We start from the raw sequence: 17,764 nt of genomic DNA, 5'->3' as shown, positions 1-17,764 counted from the left end.
ATGTGATGAAATGAATACTGTATTATCATTTTAGTTTTAAAATAAGTGTACAAAAGATACATCGAAATTCAGTCATTATGATATGAAACTATAGCTTAAGAAATTTATTTGCTATCAACATTTTAGTTAAAGCAATAACTAAACTTAAATGTACAAAAGTAAGGCAGTGTTGCCAGATGGTCACAAAAGTCACATTTTTCGTGACTTTTCGCCTTCTCGTGTGACATGTGCGTGACTTACGATTTTGAGGCAATTTTTGTGACTTTTTAAGCTAGTCGAATTTTAGACAAGTTTAGTTCTGCTATTTGTATTATTTAGGAACGCAGTGAACGCACCCAAGTTGACACTTGCACTGAGACCTTGACGTTACATCCACCATCATGTTTATTATAATAGTCGTGGCAAGATGAGACTTGTTGCCTTGACATGACGGTGTCATTTAGTTTGATAGTAGTAGTTATTTTTTTTAGTGTATGATTAATTTCTTTTAGCCTCATATCTTGAATATCTGTACGAATAGCATTGTAATTACTTCGGACAAAAGTTTTATCACAAAATTTTCTAAAAATTTGGTTATGTTCATTTTTACTCTGCGATCAATACTTTAGGAGCTACAGGCTGTTAAAGTTAAATAAGAGATAAAAAATAGACGGTTTAAGAAAACGTCGTTTTTTCGTAATTGTTCATTATAAATAAAAAAAAAATAGTTTAGGATAAGCAAGCTAAGCGACCTGCTGATATAATATTAAAAAAAAACCGGCCAAGAGCATGTCGGGCAATGCTCAGTGTAGGGTCCCGTAGTTACCCGTCCGTCAAAATAGACTATTTGCAAAAACTCAAAAACTGCTAAACCGATTAGGTTCGCTATATTTTTCCTTGAAAGTCTTTACTAAGTTTTACTTTCACGATTTTTTAAATATTTTTTGGACCCATGGTTAAAATGCTAGGGGAACTAAAGTGGAAAACACAACTTTTTTTCTATCAGATCGATTATTTCCGAAAATATTAAGTTGATCAAAAATGGTCCTTAAAGACCCTTATTCATTTTAAAAGACCTATCCAAGACACCCCACACTATAGGGTTAAAGCGAAAAAAAAATTCATCCCCACTTAATGTAGGGGAGTCACCCTAAAAAAATATTTTTTCTAGTTTGATTTTACGACTCTGTCAGTGTAACAAATTTATATATTCACGCCAAATTTAATAATAGAAACTAGAAAAAAATATTTTTTATGGTGGCTGCCCTACATTAAAGTTGGGATGAATTTTTTTTCGCTTCCACCCTATAGTGTGGGATGTCGTTAGATAGGTTTTTTAAAACGAATACGGGTCTTCAAGAATTATTTTTTGATCAACTTAATATTTTCGGAAATAATCGATCTGAAAGAAAAAAAGTTGTGTTTTCCCCTTTATTTCCCTAACTTTTGAACCATGGGTCCAAAAAATATGAAAAAAATCATAAAAACATAGCTTAGTAAAGACTTTCAAGGAAAAATATAGCAAACCTAATCGGTATAGCTGTTTTTGAGTTTTTGCGGAATAGTCTATTTTGACAGACGGGTAACTACGGAACCCTACACTGAGCATGGCCCGACATGCTCTAAGCCGGTTTTTTTTTATATTTTATCAGCAGGTCACTTAGCTTGCTTACTCCAAACTAAAATTTTTGTTTATGATGAACAATTACGAAAAAAACGACGTTTTCTTAATTCGTCTATTTTTTATCTCTAATTTAGCTTTAACAGCCTGAAGCTCCTAAAGTATTGAACGTAGAGTAAAAATAAACATAACTAAATTTATTATTATTTATTATTTTATTTGATACACTAGCAGCTCTTAGAGCTGATGCGTGTATATCGAAGCACTTGTATTTTATTTTGCACTTTTTAAAGTTCTAAAATGTGTATCTAGTCTATTTTTGAAAGTGTTGACCGATGGTGCACTAACAACAGTTTCTGGTAGAGAATTCCACACATTTACCACACGATTCGGCAGGAAGTGTTTTCTAGGGTTACTAGCACACGGAGGTTTGACAAGTTTTTTAGAGTGCCCTCTCAACCTTACATTCTGGCTCAATATTTGGAACATTGTAGTGTCCGGACAAGATTTTGTAAGTCTCAATAAGATCGCCTCGCTTCCTTCTGTCCTCTGATGTTGTAAGACCTAATTCTTGAAGCCGTTCTTCATATGGTTTATCTTTCAATGAAGCAACCATTTTAGTTGCTCTTCGCTGAACTCTTTCCAGCATTGTAATGTCCTTTTTAAAGTAGGGGGACCATATCTGAAAAGCATACTCAAGTAAAGGACGAAGATATGACTTGTATATTCTAATAAATAGGTCTTTAGTAATAACATGGAATGCTTTCCGGATCATATACAGCATACAATTTGCTCTCTTGGTGATTTTGGTGATATGTGTGTCCCATTTCAAGTTATGTGAAACAGTGATGCCCAGGTCTCTTTGACCAGCTACTGCTTGCAGGGGAACAGAGTCAATGTAGTAATTTAGTTTAGGATTTGTTTTCCCTATGTGTAGAACTCTGCACTTGTCAGCATTTAGTGATATGAGACAGTCTTTAGTCCACTGAATTATGCGATCTAAATCGCTTTGGATAATATTGTGACTTACTAATGGATTACCCATAACTTTGGTGTCATCAGTAAATATATTTGTAGGAAATTGTATGATAAAACTTTTATCCGAAGTAATTATAATGTTATTTGTACATATATTCGAGATATGAGCAAAAATAAGAAAAAAGGTACCTTTAACCCTCCCTGCACCCTCAGCACACCCTCACACACACCCTACCCTCGAGGACTTTTAGCATGTTTATCTGGACACCACAAGGTATACCTGTACCAATTTTCAAAACTACACGAATTATTTCCGCAGATTTTTCTAATTTGCTTGGGTTATTGAAAATCTTAATTTTTTTACTTTCTCATTGGCCCCCCAAAAGTAGCTTAAAATTCATTTGTTTACGTTACATGACTTAGGTACATGTCCGTCTTTGGATCACTAATTTGACTAATTTCCACCAATTTGTACCAAATTTCAACTTAATTGGCCCAGTAGTTTCCGTGAAAATAGGCTGTGACAGACGGACAGACAGACGCACGAGTGATCCTATAAGGGTTCCGTTTTTTCCTTTTGAGGAAAAATCATAAAAGGTTAGTAGATTTTTTGAGATATATAATTTTTTCTGAATTTCTTCTAACAAAATCGATTTACCTACCCATACAATACAATAATATAAAAATGTGACTTGAGCAGCAAAAATGTGACTTTTAGGGAAACGAAACGTAACTTATGACTCCAGAGCCCTGGCAACACTGAAGTAAGGTTATATATAATAAAATTACTGCTGTAGTCCTTTCAATTTACCTGTTGTTTAAAGGGTTTATTTTTCTGCTTATAATACTTTGCACAGGAGTGTTAAATGTATACTTCAATTTTAAATTAGCTGATAATAAACCATAACTTCTACTGCTTTGAGTTAATAAGGATAAACGTAAAGTAGGGCGAAAAAATGTAAACACTTTACCGGTGACAGCCATGATTACGTTTCGTTTCATTTCAGTCAATTCACTATCCTTTGAATGGCAATGTAGGAGTTCAATTAGACAGCATAAAAAGGCTCAATGCTGGCCTTTTATCATATAAGAGATAAAATTATTAGTAATCTATATTACTTAAATGTAAGATAATTGGAATTGGAATTTATTTTTAGCCCTTAACAATTTTCCGTAAACATGGAAGCTGCATGATTAGAAATGATTTACAAATGTCGATCAGCAGAAAAAAACAGTTGTCAATGTCATGTTAGTACTGTCTGGTACTGTCACTTACTTCACTAATGTCAGTTGGTTGTGTCTGATGAGAAAGCTGCAAAAGATTTCCTGGTTTTGTTAAATTCGCAAAAGCTTGATGATCATTGTTATCGTTCGTAATGTCTAAAAATGGGGCATTCAAACCGTTCATTTTATCGTCCCAATAATATGTAACTAAAATTAGTGTTAATTTGTGTTAGTTCACCTGATGTGTCAGTAAACATGTTATCCAGATTTCACCACTATCACGGCTCGAACATTATTCTGTTTGAAGAGAACACAGTAGCTTACCGAAAGGCTAGTTTTGCCCATGGATTGACTTTTAGTGAGAAACCTCTGCTGCCAGGGGAAATATTTTTAGTAGAGATAGAGAAAACGGAACGCGGGTGGAGCGGTCATATGAGGCTGGGTCTCACGCTTCTAGATCCACAGACAGCAGCTTTAGGAGATAAGGGCTTGCCGCAATATGCGCTCCCAGATTTGGCGAACACGGGTATGTCCTGGATTTTCCCTATTTCAAAGTCTCAGAACAATGTACTAATCGAACTTGTAAACCAAGCGAGTGGGCGGCGCGAGTGCGAGCCCCGCGTATCTGTGCTGGGCGACGGCCACAGCGTCAGAACACCTCGCGGCTACATATCTAAAATGGTTCTAAAACCACAAACTTTATCTCAAAATGGCACACCACAAGGCATATTACCTATGGATGCTGGCAGTCGCATTGGTGTTATGTTTGTTCCATGCCCAAAGACTAGTAAAGATGATCCTGATTTGGCCGAGATGCATTTCATTATTAACGGTGAAGACCAGGGGCCTTGTACTAAAGCTATACCATACTCGAGAGGACCGCTGCATGCTGTGGTTGATGTTTATGGAACTACAAAACAAGTGAAGATTGTTCAACTTTATGGAGGTAAGAATTTACTCAGATAATTTACACCTTTTTTCCTTAATTTTTGTATACTTACTGAACTTGTGCAATGAAACATACTAAATATTTTGTCATGCTCAAACCTACAAACTATGCTATATTGGAAGTAAACATGATTAGCTTAGCTGGTAAATATGTACTATTATTGTCAATGTTTATTACCATTTTTATAAGAGTCCCATTTGTTTCAGTGAAAACCCTACAGTTAGTCTGCAGAGATGCAATACTCCAGTATGTGCAGGATGGCTCTGTGAAGTCATTGCCCTTGCCAAAATGCATGAAAGACTTTCTACTCTCGTAGATGAGGCTAAAAGCTACAATAAGTCAAGAGAAGACAATAAGGCTGTTAGTGAACAACTGCGGTAGTTTAAATTGGCACAGGATTTAATAAGCCCTTCATTTGACTATAGTGTGAGTAAAAGCTGAATATTTTCGAAATATCATTTCATGGGGCTATTTGAAACCCCTGGGGCTTTTTGAAACAATTGAGAACATAAGTTTTGAGTTTTTTTACACTAGTAAAACTTAACAGACTCAACAAAGTTTATCTCCCAAATAGTCCTAAGAGTTAAAAATAAACTTATGCATTGTTTTCCTTAAATAGTCAGATAAGCGTGTTTATGTTGCTGTTTGATAAAAAAGTTATTGAAGTCATTATGTTTAAAACAAATATAGATACAGGGTAAAGACGAGTTTTTTCTTCATTTTCGGTATAGAACATACATGAGGGCTCTTAAGTTTATTTTTCTACTTGCATATTGTTATTGCTGAGGATACTGGTGGCAAAAATCTATTCTAATTACAAGTAGGGTTTCAGTCCTTTGGTACTTACTTCTGCACAAACTTAGTATTTCATTGTCTCATGATAAGATAGGCTTTGCATTTGCAAGCTGGAGCACAGTTTAAAATTAATTTATTTTAATAATTTTAAGTCACTTTTATCTCACATTTTATTGTTTTACTTGAATGGTAGCTATAATATATTGCTTGCATTCTGCCATTATTTTTGATACTGTATGATGATGATTTCTCTTATTTGATATTGTTTCTCTTTGGGATAGAATATCCTAATCAGCTTCTTATATTCTTTCAAAGTCAAAGAGTCAATTTTTGTTGTGTAATTTTTCAATTCCTAGCCTTGAGTATAGTTATTCAATAGGTGGGTCCACACAGAACGACTGCTTTGCGAGGAATAGCCGCGCGGTGCAGCTCGGTCTGTGGACACGTGCCTCGCCCGAGGCAATGCGGCTGAGGCATGTTGACACAGACAGTGCTGCTTCCCGCGGCAATTTCCTCGCGAGGCTGCTGGTTCTGTGTGGTCCCGCCTAATAATACTTGTGATTAATGTTATAAAAAATATCAAAACATTCCACCTATGTTCTTACATAATTGTGTCTAATATTTGTTAGTTTATATTATTAACACGACTAATAGATCTTCATAAAAATGCATATGTGTATTTTATGTTTAACATGAAAATTTCAACGAATTTCCTAATTTATGATGTTTTTATGAGCCACAGTTGATCTGAAATTTGTAAATAATTATTACAATATTTGAATTATAGTTTTCAAAACTTTCTGGGGCTAATTCAATTTCTAAAATAACAGGCTCCTTTTTTCCTTTAAACAATATACAAGTTTTTGTAATATATAGTTAGGTAATTAGCAATTTTCTTAAATTAATTGAGAGACAAAGTTTGCATATCTCCTAAAATTGCAATGTGAATAAGGGATCGGTATTCATATCATTTGAAAATCACCCTAAATGCGTAATATCTCAAAACGTCTTAAGATGACTCTAAAATAACGTATATTTAACACCGAATTATAAGCCGACTTCTATTGACCCCACTGCGGCGCACGACTACATCCACACTATAATAAAGATTTGAATTGAATACATATGTATTCAATAAACTATAACTGTTAGAATGGGGTAATTGTATTGCAGGCAGTGTATAGGCTAAATTGAGTCACTAGTGGAGTTATGCAGCCTTTATCTTTTTAACTTTTACCAATTGTTATAAATTTCTAATTATCGTCTAAAATATCATGGGTCGTTCTTGCATTCGTGTGTACCGTGCGCTGCTGTGGGTATCCGTCCTCATGGCCTCTACAAACGTCACCGATACTCGGATGCCTCATACCGTGCCGGCAATTTCCTAAAATCGCATCGCATGCCGATTGTTGCTAGGTCTTTAGCCAAATTTTTAATTGCAGACTAATTGGCTTGAATGAATCCTATCGCTTTGGAATTGATACGACCATTATAATATGTGTACTCATAAATTGGTTCCTCGATTATAGTCAGACAGATGTCACTTATTTTATTGTTAAACAAATCTGTAAAATAAATTGGAAACGTAGATTGTACTACATATGTAGTTAGTGATAGTTAAGTATGATTAAAATGCATATATTATAATTTATTGTTTAAAACATGACCGTTGTTTTTTTTAATGTTATTTCTAACGCGCTTCTACTTTAAAAAGCCCCCACATTTAATTGATTTCCATAATTAATTCCATTGGTTTGATATAACTACAATAATTGATCATTTACCAAACAGCGAGACTTGTAGATAAATATTGGAGCGACATATTGATGATGAACAATATAAGTGATAACATAACAATAAAATTAAGTGCCTACCAACTTGTGTTAAGCTAATTTAAACAGAGACTGAAAATCAAAACAAAGCTATCCGGTTCGAAGGACCTTTATTTAATATTAGACTTAAAGAAAACCTATTAAGCTAAAAGAATCTCAAAATACCAGATTATCAAATCATTATTATATCAAGATAAAATAAATATTGTAGCAAATCGGTTCTAAAAGGGTTGAGTATTTGTTATAACTAAAATAAAAGTATATACTTAAATCGAAGTACTATCTCAATAGCGCTTTAGGTAAAGGTAGAGTAAATGGTACAAATCCTAAGTTCTTGTTGAAATTTCTGTAGCCCAAGAGGTTGTCCGGTTCGATATGCTGTACCCAATAGTCTTCAAGCTCTGGGTCCAGTGTACCCGTCCAGTGCTGTCAAAAAACATATTTTTAACATGTGTATCCAGATATATCGACGCGGAATCGGCAAAAGCCGTTAGGAAAACCTTTATGTCTGCGCAATAAGAGCGAAAAAGCCGTTGACTCTTCGGCAGGCGTCGGCCGATGCGAGCCGAGCCGAACAACGACCTTTTCGCCACCATATTTTGGTGGTCGTTCGCGACGTGCAAACGGTGCGCACCACGTGCAAGCACAATAATTCACAAAATACAATTTCGAATGTCCCATATTTGCCATACAATTGGAGATCATTATGCATGTTGTATACTGGTTAACTGTGGCGATCCGCTCAGTAAGATTGTGTTTACTCGTGAATTTGAGATACTATTTCACATTGAGATAGTTCACCGACCTTTGACACCGTTTATACTTAATGCGAGTATGTCGCTTTGTCTCATTAGCGAAATAGGTACACAACAATTTCAGCCTTAATATTACGGGCATAAAATATAATTCCGATTGTAGATACCAACCTGCCGCGTATGCTCCGCCCAAATTAGTATTGTTCCTTCAGCTAATTCCTTTGCAAGTTCAAACGTCTTCTCTAAGTGGCTACGGGCACGGAACTTGTTGCCTCTTATGATGTTAAAGTAGGCCAGGAGAAGAAAATATCTGTAAATCAAGTCACAGGGAATTTAATATTATTCGGTTAGGTCAGGGGTTGAAAAACAGCGGCTCGCGAGCCGCATGCGGTACTTAGACGTAAGTACATTTACAATACGATTGCGGCATTTTCATTCCCCTAATAAATTGATGCTGCCTTTAGATGGACCATTATCTATTGCGGTTGTTGTTTCGTTGATTTTTCCTGCGGTTGGCTCTTCGTCTCAAACGTTTAAAAGGTTATTAAGGTCAATTTGGAAAGACCCTTCCCATACATACCTAAAGAGTAAAGACCAATGATTGGCCCTCTGAAGCAATGGCCCCTATTTTTATAGGAATGTCACCATTTACCATTGCTGTCTCAATGTAAGACTGGAAGGGAAAATTGTTGGAGATGGACGGCATTAGTAGAGTCGTGTGCTTGTATACATACCTAGGATCTTACCGGCCGACTGTCTCTGGAGCGGTTTTAATCATCCTTTTTAGGGTTCCGTACCCAAAGGGTAAAACGGGACCCTATTACTAAGACTCCGCTGTCCGTCCGTCCGTCCGTCCGTCCGTCTGTCACCAGGCTGTATCTCACGAACCGTGATAGCTAGACAAATACTAAAAACAGAGTAAAATAAATATTTAAGTGGGGCTCCCATACAACAAACGTGATTTTTGACCGAAGTTAAGCAACGTCGGGCGGGGTCAGTATTTGGATGGGTGACCGTTTTTTTTTTTTGCATTATGGTACGGAACCCTTCGTGCGCGAGACCGACTCGCACTTGCCCGGTTTTTGGTTTTAAAATAAACAATCTAACCTCGGTTGATATATTGGTGCTCTCCGACAGGACTTGCTCATCGTTCCGAACATATTCTTAATTGTTTCTTTAATAATTGTAATCTGGCTCTCGTTCATTGCATCAATCTGTAATATATTGCATGTTTAGTAGTCCGTATATTCCAATTACCAATATATAAAAATGATTTATATTTAATTATGATATTATTACGTTTATGAATATATACAAAGTAACCACAACGCGTAAAGTAGTGCAAAATAACGAGTGAAAATTTGACAGCTGAAGTAGAATGGCTCTGTACGGCTACATACACGGCAATTAATGTTTATTACGCGCTAACGTTTGATAATCCAGTTACCACTTACCACTAATTCTCTGATTAAGTACAGCGCCATCTACTTCAGCAAAAGTTTTTGTAAGGAAACAAAACTTACCTCTCTCACTAACATTATAAGCCATCCCTCCAACAAAATTAATTGCAGGTGAATCTTGTATTCAATTTGTTTATTCTCGGTGGACATTATTTCTTTTACTTTCTTTTCCCATAAAACCGAAGTCTCCCACGCGCATACTCGGACAGTTCTGTAAGAAACATTTTTTGAAGGAGTTTTTAGTAGGTGCATACGATTCATACTCGTAGAAGCTCTAAGGAATAATAGCTCTGGGAGAACTTGAATTCGTGTGTGGTCTTACAAAAAATAATTCCGATAACTGCGAAGTGGACGTTAAAAAACTGGAAAGCGGACCGTGGACTCCGGAGCTGTAGAGTTAGACCAAGAAAAGTCTGCACGCATGTATAAATCGGATGACAATGCAATATTATGGTACCATCGAGCTGATCTGATGATGGAGACAGGAGGTGGCCATAGGAACTCTGTGATGAAACAACGCAACCTAATTGTGTTAGGGGTTTTTAGAATTGTCTCGATGAGTATTAGTTGTCTGTCGTAAGAAAAGTACAGTCAGCGATAAAAGCTTGTACCAAAAATGAAATTTTTGCCAAAAACTTATTTATACGTCATAATTTCATAGAAGTTTGACGTTTAAAATAACATTTGCACTGCGTGGGCTATCAAAATCGCTGCAGACTTTTCTTGTTCTAACTCTTATCTAGTATTTTAACCTCTTGTCTGTGCATGATAATAAAGATCCTGCTTTTTTTTCGATTCCGATCTTTTCTGCCGACTGAGGTTTAAACCCACCATTTTTGACCACCACACACATGGAAGGTTAATAGCAATCATACAACCGCCGGGATTTACAAACAATACAAACAGGGGTTGCTCTTACATAAGTACAGGAACTTGCTTGAACTTTTTGCGAGTTCCTATAATTGGCTCTGTAAAGCAATCTAAAAGATTTAATGTAGCTTTCATAGCTGTTGGGATTTCTTGTATAAATAAATTAACTTACATAAGCCACATACAACCAAAGTAGTCCCATGCGGCGTCTTTACTCTTGAACGCCAGGATGGTGTCTCCGTGTTGCATGTAGAACCTTTCACATTGCTGGTACGACTCAACGCAGTACCCAGTCTCAATTAGTATCATTAACGAGTACGTGTAGTACCAGGTTGTCGCTGAAAAATATGTAGAACTGCGTCTGGTACATACGTAATGCACGTGAGCAGAAAGTGTCTTTATGAAATGAAAGTATATGCATATGAAAGCATATTCGGAGTAAGAAACTGCTAAGAACTTACAAAATTACCCCCAATTTTTCTTTGAAAAAATATGTACCTATACCTATACGTAGAAATGGTTTTATCTACCACTAGCGACCCGCCCGGCTACGCACGAGTTAACAAATTATACACCTGAACCTTCCACAAGAATCACTCTATTGGTGGTGAAAACCACATAGAAATCCGTTCAGTAGTTTTTGAATTTATCGCGAACAAACAAACACATGAAACAGACAAAGACAGACGCGGCGGGTGACTTTGTTTTATAAGGTGTAGTGATATAGAGCAAGAATTACTATTCCTCTACTACTTATCTCATCTCTCTCGTTCACTAAATTATGTTCACGTTTAGCAGTGACAGGGGTGTCACCCTATTTCACAGACAGAAATTTCATAGAATATCGTTTCTCAGAAATTATTTCATATATTATTTATTATTTGGTTTATATACTTTCAGTTCCAATATTATTGTTTCATAGACTATTTACTTGGTTGAAACATATTTTACAGAAATTCAGTTGAATGTATATTACTATCAAACTTTTTAAATTTAAAAACCTATCAAACAGTAGAATTATGTTTCGTGTATTGTTGTTTCGTAGACACAGATTTCATAGATTGTTGTTTCATAGGAACTGTTCAATATAATATTTAGTTCGAGTATTTTCTTTTCAAATAATATTATTTCAGAACTTATGCACTTCATTTAAAATTATTGAAAAGAAACACAATGCAAAGAATTGTAATATTAGAACTGCGACCCCGCAGAAACAAACTGTTGCCAGAAAAGTTGGTTAGGTTAGAACTGCAACCCCGCAGAAAAATAGCTGTTGCCAGAAAAGTAGGTTAGGTTACGTTAGAACTGCGACCCCTGCGGAAACAAACTCTCGCCAGAAAAGTAGGTTAGGTTAGGTGAGAACTGCGACCCCCGCAGAAACAAACTGTTGCCAGAAAAGTAGGTTAGGTTAGGTTAGAACTGCAACCCCCGCAGAAACAAACTGTTGCTAGAAAAGTAGGTTAGGTTAGGTTAGAACTTCGACCCCTGCGGAAACAAACTGTTGCCAGAAAAGTAGGCTAGGTTAGGTTAGAACTGCGACCCCTGCGGAAACAAACTGTTGCTAGATAACTAGGTTAGGTTAGAACTGCGACCCCCGCAGAAACAAACTGTTGCTAGAAAAGTAGGTTAGGTTAGGTGAGAACTGCGACCCCCGCAGAAACAAACTGTTGCCAGAAAAGTAGGTTAGGTTAGGTTAGAACTGCAACCCCCGCAGAAACAAACTGTTGCTAGAAAAGTAGGTTAGGTTAGGTTAGAACTTCGACCCCTGCGGAAACAAACTGTTGCCAGAAAAGTAGGCTAGGTTAGGTTAGAACTGCGACCCCTGCGGAAACAAACTGTTGCTAGATAACTAGGTTAGGTTAGAACTGCGACCCCCGCAGAAACAAACTGTTGCTAGAAAAGTAGGTTAGGTTAGAACTGCGACCACCGCAGAAACAAACTGTTGCTAGAAAAGTAGGTTAGGTTAGGTTAGAACTGCGACCCCTGCGGAAACAAACTGTTGCCAGAAAAGTAGGTTAGGTTAGGTTAGAACTGCAACCCCCGCAGAAACAAACTGTTGCTAGAAAAGTAGGTTAGGTTAGGTTAGAAATCCGACCCCTGCGGAAACAAACTGTTGCCAGAAAAGTAGGTTAGGTTAGAATTGCGACCCCCGCGGAAACACTGTTGCTAGAAAAGTAGGTTAGATTAGAACTGCGACCACCGCAGAAACAAACTGTTGCTAGAAAAGTAGGTTAGGTTAGGTTAGAACTGCGACCCCTGCGGAAACAAACTGTTGCCAGAAAAGTAGGTTAGGTTAGGTTAGAAGTGCGACCCCCGCAGAAACAAACTGTTGCTAGAAAAGTAGGTTAGGTTAGGTTAGAACTGCGACCCCCGCAGAAACAAACTGTTGCTAGAAAAGTAGGTTAGGTTAGGTTAGAACTGTGACCTCCGCAGAAAAAACTGTTGCCAGAAAAGTAGGTTAGGTTAGGTTAGAACTGCGACCCCTGCGGAAACAAACTGTTGCCAGAAAAGTAGGTTAGGTTAGGTAAGGTTACAAAGATCTACGATTTAATTTTTGACAAAGTAAGTATTGAGTTACTGAGCCCTCTATGAAATGAAAATACTAAGTTTAATAAAATATGAAACAAAATTCTATGAATATGCAGGCTTGGAAACAAGTTTTATATAAACTTAATATTATAAGGAATCATAATATATGACCTGAAATTTTATGACATGAATTTCGAAACATTAATTTTCTGAACTATAAAAAATCTACAAGTACAGCTTCTACAATGTAAGTGCAGTGGAAGTTGATCATTTTATGAAATGATAATATGAGAAACATTTTCTATGAAGCGCAATTCTACGAAAATGTAGTATAAGAAACAACCTACAACCAGTGACATGACTGGTTGAAAAACCACAGTTTAAGTAAACGTACAGCTCAAGTCAAACTCGCCATCCATATACAAGTTCTCCCTCATAAGTAGCACCATCTCATTAATGTGTAGATCACTGAGCAGTAGCCTCAACACTGATACCACGAGACGCACGCGCATGCTCGACTCGTGAAGCATGGACACCATGTGCATCACCGGCAAACCGAACTCTAGGCTTTCGTTCTTCTTGCCGTAATCCACACTGAAATGATAAAGTTACGTTAGATTACATCAGACACCGGGGGGCATACCCATAATTGTCAGTGATGAGGTACATGACATGACAGATGGATGACAAAGAGATATCGAAGAGGAAAACATGGTTCGCCGACCCGAAGCAAAAAGGACCAACTAATGATGGTGTTATAATTTTACATTGTAATTTGTAATACAAGTGGAAGTCCCTTTCTATCAAAAGATGTCAAAAAGGGACTTCCACTTGTATTACAAGTTACAAGCTTTTGATGAACAGGGCAGTCTACCTGTGAAAGAAAACACTGTTGCAACACTAGGTGAAGCATTAGGTAATTTTTTCCCGCGGGGCCTTACATTCGTGGCACTAATTACACCGTAAAAAGAACATTCGATATACAATTCTTAAATTTTAAGTATCTGTGTTTTTAAGAAAAAGGAGAAAACATAGAAAGGTACTAACTAAAACAAAAACACGGTTGTGTAGAGAACGCAGACCGCGCGCGCTTCCGCATCGTCCAATCTACCGCGCTTCCGCCGAGAAAGCTCTATGGCCATGTTTACTATCTTAACACATTTAGAGAACTGGAAACAACACAATTTTAATTTAATTACTATTACTAATAAACTTTTTTACGCCTTGCGTCATTTAATAAACCTTCACTGACACGCGTTGATTTTGGGCTCTCGAGCCAATATAAACCTTGCCTGACACTCCTGACAGCATTATGAATATTATAATGACATATAGCGTACCTATGCGATACTTTATGCGTTCTTGGCGCTATGGGCTATTATATAATCTGTGCTATGGGTCTAATTTACGACAACTTAAGCGCTCTTGAGACTCTGACGTAAAAAGAGTTAAATATTGAGGTGAAAAACAACGTTTCAGATAAGTTTTGTGGTTTCGACTGAGTCCCAACGAAACGTGTTGTAATTGCAGTAACAATATTTTGCACTACTTAACGCATCTTAGTATTCTTGTTTACGGTAATGTGTAAAACTTGCTCAAAATCGTACTTCCTGATTGTTGAAATGAGTAGTAATCATGTTTCCATAACATTCGCAGAGGAGTTTGAAGTTCGAGTTCCTCCGTAGGGCGTAGTCAAACGACCATTTCGCCGTTAGTTCAGCATTTGAATATTCTTTGCACCCCTAAAAATGAAACCAGGTACCAACTGCAATAATCAATACACCGAAGCGAGCAATATCTAATAAATATAGTCACACGTTTACAACTCTACAAATTCTATAAAATACTAGAAATATATTCTAGAAGACATTAATGCGGGGACTGTAGTAGAGATTGCTGATACTAATAATAACGTTGATAGGTCGTAAATTGGTTAATTGTACACCTCGCGCCTCGTTATCATCAGCAGCCGCTCCGTTGCTATAAAAATGTTTTTAGCAATTGACATGTACGAGTATATGATGTACCAACAAGTACATATATACAGAATTACGAGAAGCCAAGATACATACTATAAATAATGTATAGAGCCGGTTTAATGTGATTGCAACTTCTTCGTAAAAAAATCCAATCAAGCCGTCCTCTGTTCCGACAAAGGCTTTCGGCGCAACTTTAAAAGCCATCCATTGCCGCACGGTAATGTGCATATTGCGGATCATTTGCTGATATCTGAAAACACAAGACAAGAGATTAAACATTGAACCTGAAGAAATGGGACCACCTAAATACCCTTTCAGCCCAGTCGTCGTCGAGAAATCGGGGATCATAAAAACGCGACGAATTGAGAACCTCCTACTTATTCGATAGTTACCTATTATAAATTCGGTTAAAATATAAAAATTTTACCTTCCAATAAAATTGATATTTATGTTTCCTTTCCACATCTGAGATCTTCATTGAGAGAGTAGCGCGATCGTTGACCGGTCGATGCCGCTAGCGTCTATGTAGTCGCTCCGCCCCACGCCGTGAGGTAGTTCCGCTTATCCCCCCTGCCAACCATTGCTCGCTTCCCGCTACTCGCCACCGCCATGACATTGTTGAGGAGAAGTACCGTGGGCATAAAAGTAGCCTAGTAGCCTGCTAGGAAGGCATTACTCAGATCTCCGATATGGAAAGAGACCTGTTTATTATCTCCTGGTGGCGAGTCAGCGGGCGCGCAAGCGTTAGGGCTACACGTACTGTCATAGAACTCAGAGAAAGAATAAATATATATAAGCCATATTGCAATGCAACCCATGAAATCACAGTGACTCGTTATAATGATGCATTACAGGAAATTGAGAATTTAAATTGTAATCCCAGGTTCGAATCTGACGTTAAACTGGTTTGAGAGATTTCTCATTTCTCATCCGAACCGCAGAATCTCGGCGAGTCGTGTTCCCAATTAACTTAAGCCAAAATATCGCTAATTAGGTAGCTTTCCAGCCAATTTAGTTATTAAGTACATCGTGGATCAAAGCAATCTTAGGCGAGGCCGGCTTAGATGAGACTGTGGCTGAAAGAAATAAACGCTGTGCCTAACATTTGTGTAATTCTCGCAAGCTGACGTACCCAGACTACCTACTTACTGGATCTATACTTTATTCCGGAGCTTCTAAGAGTCCAGTCGGTAAGACACGTTATCTGGTTTAGAGCAGAATTTCGGCCACAAAATAATAGCGTGAAAGTTAACTATGTAATTGCCCGGACTACAGTGTAGTAGAGTAAGGTCATTGACCCTGCGGCCTGATGCTAACAGTGCGGCAGCTCTTCTATCGTACTTCTTCTAACGTACCTAACGTTGTAGGGCTATTCAAATTAGGGCAAGTAGATTTCTCGCGTCCCAAGCTGGTGGTTTGGGAGGCGCTGGTCTCGCTATTAATGGCGTTGGAAGAAGGCATAGTGTCCGATAGTGGTTCACATACAGCACTTGTTACAGGCTTATGAACAAGTATCGTTCTGAAAGCTAACATGAACAATAGAAATAGATGTCTGAGATAGCTCGCTACTTCACTGGGTATTAGAAGTACCTGGCAGTCGATCTTATTTTTGATGCACCATGAAGACCATTTCTACATTGTGGGCGTACAGGCGGCCTAGACAAGGGGACGATCTAGGGAGTGCTCCCGTTACTGGTTTTCTATACAAACATAGTACCGGAACCGGGAATACCCGGTTCCTCCATATTAGTGAGACTGTAGATGAAGTGTTCGATATTGTTTAGTCTCAAGTGTTGATTTACTTGTTTTTGTTTAGTTTTAAGTGTATGTGTAAAATGCATTTTCAAACACAATCCTGTATTGTTTATGAATAAAATAAATACTAAATACTAAATACTGTGACAGTTGCGTCTCGTTCGCTACGTAGCGTTAGCCCTTGGCATGTTGCATGCATGCGCCAGTCACGTCAGTAGGTACATCACAGCGGACGTCATTCCTGATCCCGCCAGCTCGGTGTTGGAGCGTCCTATCTGACAGGAGCTACGCCTCATTCTTAAGGTCGTTGACTCGTAAGAGAGGGCGGTCTGACGCTGTGTTCACTAGGACCGTCAGTAAATTGCAAGCTTACCACAGCTGCGTGAAGGCTCTCCTTATCACGCCGTCACAGTAGACAGACTAGGCTGGGAGGTGGAGACATCCATACCAAGTCACCGGCAGCTGCCAGACGCGACGTGGTAGCAGTTCAGAGTCTGTTAAGAAATACCGTGACACAGTGCGAAGGTTCTCAAAAGCGGAGGCTGGCCAACAAGGCGCCTATCAGGCGAAGATAGTCTAGGCGGCTTCTGGGCGTAGCTGCCACTCGGGCGCGCAGTGACATCTTGATAAACCGTCGCCCTCGGGGGTTGTACCGACCTGGTAAGTAGCAAGGAACCAGCGCGACCTGTAGAAGATCTGCTGGCATCGCCGTCGTTTTATGTATACTGTAGTGGTGCGGTTGTATGTTTACACTCCTGTCGTCAGCGCTGCAGATGTGGCCCGTTAACGGTTACTCTTCACTGAAAGGGCCTTACCTCGTACATTGTCTACCAATACTGGAGATTGTAACGGACTGCTTGCATAAGATGAGGGAGGAAGTGGCGCGAGGCTTTCGGCAGCTTCGTGTTGCTGGGGACTGCGAAGGTGTCACCTTCCTCCATGAACTAAAGTTTGTGAGTTTGAGACTGAACAGGAGGTATTGAGTCTCATTTCTGCGAGAAACTCGGCAGCAAGGCAGGCCTGTATGTCGCGAAAAAG

General features: G+C 38.2%; 2 protein-coding genes and 1 long non-coding RNA gene across 5 annotated transcripts in view; 2 read left to right on the top strand and 1 right to left on the bottom strand.

Annotated features, from left to right (window-relative positions):
* LOC134798273 (uncharacterized) overlaps positions 1 to 17,764 on the top strand; it is a 683,132-nt gene that overhangs the window by 329,455 nt on the left and 335,913 nt on the right. The gene's annotated exons all lie outside the window — the stretch shown is intronic.
* LOC134798246 (neuralized-like protein 2) lies at positions 3,860 to 7,212 on the top strand. Its single transcript, XM_063770624.1, has 2 exons — positions 3,860 to 4,748; positions 4,958 to 7,212. The coding sequence occupies exons 1-2, from the start codon at positions 4,058 to 4,060 to the stop codon at positions 5,065 to 5,067; spliced, it is 801 nt and encodes a 266-aa protein (XP_063626694.1). The 5' UTR covers positions 3,860 to 4,057; the 3' UTR covers positions 5,068 to 7,212.
* The window catches only part of LOC134798249 (adenylate cyclase type 10-like), a 57,264-nt gene continuing 46,971 nt past the window's right edge, over positions 7,472 to 17,764 (bottom strand). For 2 of the 3 annotated variants that reach the window (XM_063770631.1, XM_063770633.1), the window contains 9 exons: positions 15,065 to 15,221; positions 14,600 to 14,734; positions 14,040 to 14,161; positions 13,387 to 13,586; positions 10,636 to 10,801; positions 9,657 to 9,804; positions 9,241 to 9,347; positions 8,305 to 8,443; positions 7,472 to 7,804 (listed from right to left, as the gene is read on the bottom strand). In XM_063770631.1, coding sequence (XP_063626701.1) covers positions 7,658 to 7,804; positions 8,305 to 8,443; positions 9,241 to 9,347; positions 9,657 to 9,804; positions 10,636 to 10,801; positions 13,387 to 13,586; positions 14,040 to 14,161; positions 14,600 to 14,734; positions 15,065 to 15,221 — 1,321 coding nt within the window. In that variant the 3' untranslated portion in view covers positions 7,472 to 7,657. Of the gene's footprint in view, positions 7,805 to 8,304; positions 8,444 to 8,867; positions 9,041 to 9,240; positions 9,348 to 9,656; positions 9,805 to 10,635; positions 10,802 to 13,386; positions 13,587 to 14,039; positions 14,162 to 14,599; positions 14,735 to 15,064; positions 15,222 to 17,764 lie in introns of those variants that run through there. The other variant, XM_063770632.1, reaches the window with a different exon arrangement.

The sequence above is a fragment of the Cydia splendana genome, chromosome 16 (genome assembly GCF_910591565.1).
Source record: "Cydia splendana chromosome 16, ilCydSple1.2, whole genome shotgun sequence".
In the NCBI taxonomy this organism is placed as follows: Eukaryota; Metazoa; Arthropoda; class Insecta; order Lepidoptera; family Tortricidae; genus Cydia; species Cydia splendana.
Note: the sequence above shows the minus strand (reverse complement) of the source record. Positions and strands in the feature narration are given on the sequence as shown.